Source organism: Homalodisca vitripennis, chromosome 1 (genome assembly GCF_021130785.1).
Source record: "Homalodisca vitripennis isolate AUS2020 chromosome 1, UT_GWSS_2.1, whole genome shotgun sequence".
Classification (NCBI taxonomy): domain Eukaryota; kingdom Metazoa; phylum Arthropoda; class Insecta; order Hemiptera; family Cicadellidae; genus Homalodisca; species Homalodisca vitripennis.
The window spans coordinates 94672408-94682636 of NC_060207.1; the positions used below are offsets into that span (position 1 = coordinate 94672408).

The following is a 10229-nucleotide window of genomic DNA, read 5'->3' on the forward strand; positions in this document are numbered from 1 at the left end:
GCTGACAACAATCAAATTACCTCTCATAAAACTGTGCTGAAGTGTTATACACAAAACAGTGCACATCCTTTTGAACAGCTTTACTATGATATCAATCATATCAACATAAATCAATCTAAAATTAAAGGGTGAGGTGAGTGTTCAGAAGACATTTTTATTAATTGACCTGACTACAGCTGTCTTCCATACAGAAGAAAAATCATCTGTTAACAAATTCCATCTGAACAAAGGTAACAATTAAAGGAAATTACATAGAAATTGTATTTTTGATAATGAATGCTGGAATAAGCTGAGCTCTAATTATCATGTGACAATTTAAATTAAATTAAACAATCAATGGATCATGAAAGGATTTGGCTCAAGGAAATAATCTTTTAACCAACCAACATTATAGATAGAAGTTTCAAGAGGATGATAGCTAAAAGTCTTTACTGATCAAGCAACACTACCAAGACAGAAGTCCTTTAAGTTTGTAAGCATGAGATCTAAGACATTCTGAGGGGATGTGAGGAATTCAAATTATCCTTTTAGGCCTCATATAATTTTATATGATTATCACTAGCAAATTATTTTTTGATTATTTTGATTATGGAACTAAAATATAACTGTTATTCTCATATTACTGTTTCATGTCCTTTGAACGTTCCACTTAAATTACTGTTTCACAAACAAGAAGAAATGTATTAAGTTTAAGAGGATATAGATTATTATCAAATGATTTTATAATCCCTGGTCTAAAGTCATTTTGATTATGCCATTTTGTTTGAGCAGTTGAGGATATGCAGAAGAAATAATTTTTGTATGGCCTATTGAGTTGCCTGAGGTAATTAGAGAAAATGAGCAAAAATACTTTGAATCACTTATTTTACTATTCAGCTTTTTTTTGGGTGTTGGATCTTAATTTGTGGACTATTACCCAGGCCTCATGATCATTTTGGACTCGTTACAAGTTATTTCATTTATATATAGGGTGTTTCTTGAGAGGTTGGCACAACTTCAGGATGTAATAGTACACACAAAAATAAGCAAAAAGTTCATGTGAAGATATGTCCAATCTCGGGTTCGTTTAGTGTCTGTCTGTCTGGCAATTACGTTAAGTTAAATAAAGGGACAATACAAAAATTCAAATACCTATTTTCGCTTTTCCATTTCAATATGGCGGTATTTAAAAGTTTAAAAACTTTAATATCCTAAAAACTATTAATCCTACGTAAATATTGCAAGGATAATTATTTATTGCAAATTTACTTACAAAGCTAATGAGACCAAATGTATCTTAATCGGTTGAGAAATAAAATAATTACATCAATTTTAGTTGATAGTGTTTGTTTTCTTAGATGTTGGAAGTAGACTCTTATGTCCCATTTGGTCTTTTCAATATCAACAGCTGTTTTCTCTAGGAAACAAAAGTGAACAATTTCTCCAAAATGGGCTTTTTGGGGGGGCAGTTTAAAATGTTTAAATGTAAAGTTACAGTAGCACTAGTAATTACAATCACATTAAGCACTAAAACGGCTAAAACTCACTACCTGTGTTTTTTTATATCAAATGTTCAAACAAACAAACAATGTCCAAGCCTACTGCAGAAACTTAAAACGGCAAGCTGTATTGATTCACAAGGGATTTTTTTATTTCCTCTGCTATTCTGTCCCTAAGGTCATTAATGAACTGTGGTTTTGTTTCATATACGTTTTTTAAGTGACCCCACACAAAATAGTCAAGTGGAGATAGATCTCATGATCTTGTTTGCCACTCGACACGTCCTCTTCTGCCTATCCAGCGATTTGGAAAAATATTGTTTAAATACTTGTTTAATATGAAGAACACAGAACAATAGTGTCTGAAATTCCGTTGGGAATGATAACACCCAAAGGATTCCTAATTGTGATAGTACCGCAGTAGCTAGGTGGAGGTATGTAGTTATCATTCCAACTTTCCAATCAAATTGGTACCATGTGCTGCAGTATAAAGTATATCATATTATGTTCATCCTAGTGACTAGAAATAAATATATACTGAAAGTTTAAGTTGTTTAAAACACAAACAAGTTTACTGAAGTGTTCCAATGTTCCAGGAAGTTCCACCACCAAATGTGATGCTCAGCCCACAGAGACCTCTATACAGTGATGTGCTAATGGTAAGACGCTGTGCCACATAAAACACCAAATACCATTTTTCTGTATGATACTTATTTAAACTATTGTTTAGTTTGACACAAATCCCAAACAGATTAGAGACAACCTAAGGCGGTGCATTCAGTTTTCAATTGGATTAACTTTTTGAAATTTCATGGAGACAGCCCTTAAGAGCCATTTTTACTTGATTTGGATGGTGAAAATCTTGTTATTAGCCCATTAGAACAATCTTATACCTCAAAAATTTTTACATCTTTACCTGCGGTCATAGCCTTTTGAAAGTTTTGGAAGATTTCCCATTATAAAAATATAACATTATACCCAAACATTTTTTTGTCTTTTCAATAATTTTTATTTAGCTATTTTTTAAGTATTTCAAAATTTGTTGTATGTTTAAATAAAATGTAATTACAATTTAGAGTTTCTTCACTGAATTGATTGGTAAGACTTTCACTCTGTTCTGTTCAGTGCTTTACTTATACATCAGCCTTAGTCTCTTGTGGATGATCAGCTTTAGCTTAAAACCATTAAAACCTTCTTCAGGATAGACTCTGATAATAATTTGTTGGCTTGTCAAAGTGTTGTTCCCAAACTGGAATTCAACCCCAGGTCAGAATCAGTATCAGAATCAGAGGCCTGGAGTAATAAGCTGAGATGCTAAATACTCAGCTGTTAGTGATAACTTGTACCATTAACTCGGTTTTATTTTGAACTGCATTAGATTGGAGGGAATCTCCTTACTCAAAGATCTTTCCAGTATGATACAATATGTTCAGCTGCTTCTTCCGTTTGGCTGCAATGACAACATTCAGGATTATCATTCAGACGAATCATTAAGTGCAAAGTTTTCTAGAAATTGCCATGACCAATACAACCTAAACTTCTTAGTGGTTTCCAATGCTCAGTGACGAGAGGGATTTAAATTATATAAAATAATAAAATATAATGAAAAAATATTTTCAAAGCATTGGCCAGGAAGTGTTGCTGTAGTTTGCAATTTTCTATCCTTGAAAAATATCTGACTGTGTCCCTTATCTCCAAACAACTTCTACCACAGGCTGATTTTGGTTCACTTGAGTATCTTGGACTCCCCTTTTGGCCAGTGTGTTTCCACACAAGTTGCAAAGAGATTTGATAGGAGTTCCTGTTCAAATGAAAAAAAAAATTACTAGGGTAATAGTTTTATATTTCCTATTGGACAGTAGAAAGACTTACTCTGACAGAGATGGTGTTAAAGTTTACAAATCTCCTGTTTATGGAAGCCTTTAGTATCTAATATAATAAATCAAATTCTGATTGGTGTTATTAGGAAGCTGTTAATATAATCAATCTATTAGTTTCCATAATATTTCGATTTCATACATAATTTTACTTCAAATTAAGTTGAAAAAGCAGTGCTTTCTCCAAACATGAATATATTGAAAGGTTAACGCTACCTTAATCAAACAGAAAATCTGTTAAACCAATTCTGAGATATTTAATGCATGTAACCATTACTTTTATGTGTTCGATTGCATTTATTGTTAATTGTCAAGAACCACAGGTTTTTGTATTTTGTTTTCAATTGTGAATGTGGTTGTGTTATATGGATATTTCCTATGTAATGTTTTTTTTTATTCATTCTCTTAACTCATTCATATTTTGGTGTTCTTCTTTCTCTTATTTGTGGTATAAAACTTGTACAGTGGGTTTTTTATCATTTCTGAACTTTCCATACCTAAGTCATTTTATGCCATTATGGTTGACTGTACCACAACTCAAGACTCAGTTATTGAAAGACAAACTATATTGTGCTTTTTTCTCCATGACATCGGTCATTAGCTGAACTGGGTCCAAGGACAGCTCTATATTCCTTGTGCCTGGTGAAGCCCATCCGGGGAAGTTCCAGCCACTTCCTCCCTTGGAGCTGGTGGCATTATGGCTTCATTATGTGAACTATTAATATTAATCTATATTTTCATGGTATACAACTTCCCATCACTTTGTGTACCCTTCCTTATTACTCGCCCAATTATTGTTTGGTCTAGTCCAGTCAGTTTGTCTTAACTGAGCTGAGCGTCACCTGATATTTTTAACTTTATTTGTTTGTGTGGCAGTAAATAATAAAATAAGATTTGATATAATATGAGCATGTTTATTTAACACACAACATAATTATAAACATAACTATAACACAAATATACATAAATAAACACATGTACACATAGATTAAAAATTCATGTAAAACAATATAATTAAAATCTTAATGCACTAATATCACAGGCCAAAACAGCAATAACAGAATAAAATACATTTACTTTCAATCAGTTTGAAAGAATGAGTTTGAATCTTCTGAGGTTTACCGATCAGGCCATTTTTGGTAGCTTATTCATAAGTTATATTTGCCTAAACAGATGTTTTTTTTTAAATTTTTCTAGCTTTATAGAAATACAATCAATGATATAGCTTCTTCTGGTATGATATGTGTGAATTTCATTTCTAATTTTAAAGTTATTTAAGTTTTCTTTATCACTAATTAAGATAAAATATATGTACATACACAGGAGAGTCATTATTTTAAGTCTTTTAAAACGTGGAAAACATGACTCTCTATATGGGATATTTGCCATTAAGCTAATAGCTTTTCTCTGCATTATGAATACTTTTTGTGAATGGGAGCTATTATCCAAAAGTGTTATGCCATATAATAAATGAGAATTGAAGAAGGCCTAATAAGCTGCAATTAACATTGAGGGACTAACATAGCTTTTTTAACTTTCTTAATAAATAAGTTACTCTAAACAGTTTTACACACAATTGATTTATTTGAGTTTCCCAGTTTAATCTACTATCTACATGTGTAAGGCATATAACACTGATTTACATGGCATATTGAACACAAAATCATTTACAGCAATTAAAAACAGGAAAGGACCCAATACAGAGCCTTGAGCATGTAATGATTATTGGATTATATAATTATATTGGAGATAAGAAGTTCCAAATAAGAAAGGAACAAAGAAATACTTTTAAAAAAAGCCTTAAGAGGCACCATCAAAATGCTGATGTAAATTGAATTGCTCTGCAATCTTTACGTACAACCACAACTGCCATAGGACTTATTCTCTCACTGATCTCAATGATGTGTCTGCAGAGTTGCATATAAAATACTTCTCTATTTGTCTGCAGAATGAAGCTAGTGTGACGGCAAGTGACAGCAAGTTCGACCAGTTGGAGCAAGAAGCTCTGGAGCAGTATTCAGGTTCAGACACCATCCTACGGGACAAGCTCTACCAGGTCTCTCAATGTTTCAGGGATTATTTTTTATGGTTTGGATATGTTTTCTGAGCTCATATTAACTCGTAGAGCGCTCCCCACCCGTTACTGAGCAAACCCACCCCATAAATAATGTGTAGTTAAGTTGTATGTAGTTTATAATCTGAGATGAAGAGTGGGTGGTGAAATTCTCATACTTAGTTCAAATTCTGATAAAACAATGTGATTTGTTTTACTAGATCTTAGTATGGTTTATTTACTGGTTAGCTGCTAGAATTTCTTGTGCAGCTACCCGATTAAAACAATAGTCACAAACTTTGCATATGTTAAAATTTGTGGTTGCAGATGATTAAAACACTGCTTGTATAGTTATATAGACAATGAATACTGGTTATAAACTGGAATTTAAAAATAAATAGTATTATTTGCAATTGTAAAGAAAAAAAAATTAAACATAACATTTAAAAAAAGATATGATTTGATATGACAATTTATGATAAAAACCAATAAGATGTTATCAGAGTCTCTTTTTTTTATTAATTCGAGGAGAGTACAGAATTTGATTGAAATAAATGTACAATGTTTAGACAGAGTTAGGTTCAATCTAGGTATTTGTTGTATAAGCACTTTGTTAAGCAGGCAAAGGTAGGGAAATCTTATCTACTCTTAATTGAAAACATAATAAATTTCAAACATTTTACTAGCATAAATTGTTACAAAAGTACAAAGAGCAGTTAAAACGTTTTTGAGTAATAAGTTTGTATACAAATTGTGTTATCCAGTTGATAATTTGTAATATGTTAAAATTCCAAAACTGTTTTGTTTTTGGTGCTGAGATTGAAAATAAAATAGTAAAAAATGTGATGTATTGGAACCTAACATCAGAAAAGTTATATTATTTACCTCTTATAACAAATGTGGGTACAAACTTGGATATTTTTTCTAGATCTGAAATTACCATTTTTCATAAAATAAAAAAAATAAAATAAAATACCTATGGTTAGCAGAGGCCTGAAAGACAAATACTCATATTTTTGAAAGTATTGTTAAAAGTTCTAATTTATCTGGAGTGAGTATCAAATTGATGATATTTTCCTATGAAATCTAAAAATATGCTTTGGTGTTGAAAGACAAAAGTGAAGGTAAAAAACATTTGAAAAAAGTAGAGGTTTTTAAATATTTTAATTGTATGTTTATTTTCCATGGGCTAAAATTTTAACTAATAATCTATGCCAAATCTGAGATCCCATATGTGTAGATGAGCAATTATGTGCACAACACATTTTAAACATTCCACAACACAACAAAAACCAATCAAATTTTGTCTTATTTTCTGCTAGCTTTTTGACAGTTAAGCCAGATTGTTGGATGCCATGTTTGTTTGCATATTCAGGTGGTGTTAGTTCATTTATATATTTCATTTATTTTAAAATTTTCTTATCATTTCCATGTTCTGTGTTTTTTATTGAAGTGGCATGTCAGCAGGACTTGGAGCAAGAAGCTGTGGCCCAGTACCAACAGACTCAAACTAGACCGCAGCCCAGTTTCTGGGACCCCAGACCTCCAATAAAGGGTAATCTATCTGGCACTGTCTACAATTTTAATTTGAGGGATTAGATATGTTCTGTTTGGTGAGTTATTGGTCTTTTGAGAATAAATTTTCATTCTGAGATATATTTCCAGAGACAAAACGTAGAGTGAGGCTTGATGACCAATCACCCCGTTACTCCCCTCGATCTATAAACTCCAATTCGCCTTCATTTGTAAGATTATATTCTTTGTTTACTAAATTAATAGACTGTAACTCAATCTTTACTTTTAGTACAACTTACATTGCATCCAATGCTTTTTTTAATTGCTTGTATTTTTATTTGTTGCTTTATTGGTTTCAGGGATCAAAGAGGAGCAGCATTGAAGAAAATTTAGATATCTGTTGTCCCAAAAAACAGGCAATATGGATCAAGAAAAAAAAGAAGAAACAAGAAAAGAAAAAGAAGTGCTCAAAAAATAAGAAAAAACTTCCTCAAAAAGAATACAACAACAAATACATTGAAACTGAAATTCTGATGATAGATAAGTTTTGTCTATTAAAGAATCACTTTAAAGTATTCACCAAAGGGGAATGGATGTTAGTACATTCATTATTGGCCGAAGATGTGTCAAATCAATTTAAGGCATGTTTGAACATGGTGACCGAATGTTTAAATTGGTTTGTAGAAATCTTAACAAGTGCTGTGTTGAAGCAAGATTACAGAAGTAATAAAAAGAGGCTCGAACTTAGTAGAAGCATTGTTGATACTTTATATGATCTGATGAATCTTTTAAATCAATATATTGTTTATTTTTCTAAAATAAAAATGACAATTCCGTTTGATCACCGGTTAAACAACATGTTATCTCGAACTAGTTCACATTTTTCTCTGCTCTCATGTGAGCTATACTTGTGTGAAGATCTTGGAATTCTTGACGAGTGTTGTCAAAGAGTGGAATTATTCTCAGAGGCATCAACCGGGAAAAACTTGAAAAGATTGATCAGCTGTATGATACCACAACAAAGTTTTGTGATTACAGGTGACCTTACATGGAAGTTAACTATGCCTGCCTATGACACACTGTCACACTCAAGGTATTCCTGCGTTCATATGGCCAGCGGAGAACGTAGCTATCGTCTGATACTTGTCAGCAGAGAAGGAATGACCAGCAGTAAGACTCACAAACTCGTGAAAATGATTGATGAATTTCAAGTTTGGTGTAGTTACCAGTGGAGATTCCCTGATGGTTGGGACTTCGGCAATAACCAAGTCCAAATATATGATTCCCTTCACTGGACAAGCCGACTTACAGTGAGTGCCTTGGAAAATATCAAATACGTTGCTTGGACTAGCTTGATGACTGACTGGCTTTTGGATTTCATTGGTAGTCAACACATACGCGATTTTGGGTACCAATTACTGTGGGATGCAAGGAGAGATAATCAGATCAGCTGGAAGTTGGGGTTTACCAAATTGCTACTGTGGTGGGAAGAGGGGTGGACTCTGGGAGAGATTAGAACCAACCAGCAGGGCTGCCTCCCTTGGACAATCAGCTGTGAAAAGACTTGTTATGTCAACTGGGTGTTGGGTAACAGTAGTACTCCTCAAGCTACTCCATCCACCAACAACACAGAAATGAGCCTATGCAAGTCTGAGCATAACAAGGAAGAGAGCAAAGTGAAAGGCAAACGATCAAAGGACAAAATGAAACTGTTGGATAGGCCGTCCCCAGAGAGACAACTGGTGATAGCAAATCGACAGACGAATGTTACTCCAGAGAAACCAGGCCTGAGCCAACACTCCAGCTGCTCTGTTCAGTAGGCTTCTAGTTCTCACCCTCATTCCATAGAATATTATTTATTAATTGTACATTATTTAAATCAATGATAAATTACTCTACATGAATCCATAGCTTTTTGTGCTTCTTTCTATGAAATTTTGCACTAAGGAAAAACTGTTTCACCAATTTGAAAATTATAAAGTGTTTTTATTATAAAAAATAATTTGAAAGACCTGAATGAAAAATTATCAACTTTTTAAACTAAACGTTCTGTTTTCATACTTGAAATCACCAAACTTGTTTATTTTTTGGCCGATACAAACCATCATATTAGAAGTCTTTGAACGCATATTCAGTATTATTTGTTTATTTTGTAGTCACTGAAAACTAGAAATAATACAAGCCAGTGAGTGCTAAAATGTTGACTGATGTTCTTTATTAAGAATAGCAATGCTTATTTTTATACATTGGAGCTTTCACAGGTTTAGGAAAAAAAAGCTCTGTCATCTGTTACTTCATTAGGAGATTAAGCCCTCCCTTTCCAGCTTACTTATTCTATCAGTTGAATTCTCCTTCAGATTAGCCTCAACTATGTAAAATTCTAACACTCTTATGTCTTCAACCAGGGAGTGAACACCTGATGTTTGATAAGAGGATGAAAAATACCCATCCCTACAACTTCTTCACCTCCTCCTACACTCCACTGGTGATTTTCACAAGTTGCCTACCTGAGATACAAGAATTATATGAAAATAATATACACAGCTAGGAAAGGATTTGTGTCCATGTTAAAATATTACAGACAAATCGTATATAACATATCAGATCTACCTCTGTATGCATTTATACAAGTTTGAAATACATTATAATTTAAGATCCAACCATTAACTAAAAAGTTGTTATATTTAAAAAAAATATTTTTTCGATTTAAAACATTCCCAGTTATAATGCAAGTATTTTGGCCACAGAATAACCTGATAGTAAATATGTGTTTTTTGTTTTTTAATATAACTGCAAATCTCTTAAACCTAACATAACATGATTGTAGAACTGAATTCTTGAAAGTTTACTGATTAATAACAAAGAAGGAAGTGAATAAGAAGAAAGAAGTCTGTACAGAAATGTGCTCAGTTGCACAATCAAAACGTGTAATGATAGTAGTACTGGCCATATACTAAACGCTGTAAGGAATCCTATGTTTAACATTGAAGAATTGCTCTCTTCAAAGTACTGACTCCAAAATTGATTTTAAAAGGACTATTTGAAATGAAATAATATCTATTATAATTATAGCATATATACTACATATGGGGTTTTTCATTTTGGGCGGGTAGATGTTGAGATGAAATAAAACAAGCTATGTATGATTTATTAACGAAATTTATTTTTCATATTAAAGGCCCATGTATGCCATTATGTATGGAATATGACATCGTTCAAAATGTCCACCGTGGTTTCTCACAATGGTACGGATTCGAGTAGTCCAATTTTAAATTACTCTGCCGCATAAATCCGGTTGAATTTGAG

General features: G+C 32.6%; 1 protein-coding gene across 3 annotated transcripts in view; it reads left to right on the top strand.

The window, feature by feature from the left end:
- LOC124366897 overlaps positions 1-9122 on the top strand; it is a 30490-nt gene extending 21368 nt beyond the window's left edge. For 2 of the 3 annotated variants that reach the window (XM_046823498.1, XM_046823513.1), the window contains 5 exons: positions 2075-2137; positions 5304-5411; positions 6873-6963; positions 7074-7153; positions 7283-9122. In XM_046823498.1, coding sequence (XP_046679454.1) covers positions 2075-2137; positions 5304-5411; positions 6873-6963; positions 7074-7153; positions 7283-8743 — 1803 coding nt within the window. In that variant the 3' untranslated portion in view covers positions 8744-9122. The remainder of the gene's footprint in view (positions 1-2074; positions 2138-5303; positions 5412-6872; positions 6964-7073; positions 7154-7282) is intronic. The other variant, XM_046823505.1, reaches the window with a different exon arrangement.
- The last annotated feature ends 1107 nt before the right edge of the window (positions 9123-10229 follow it).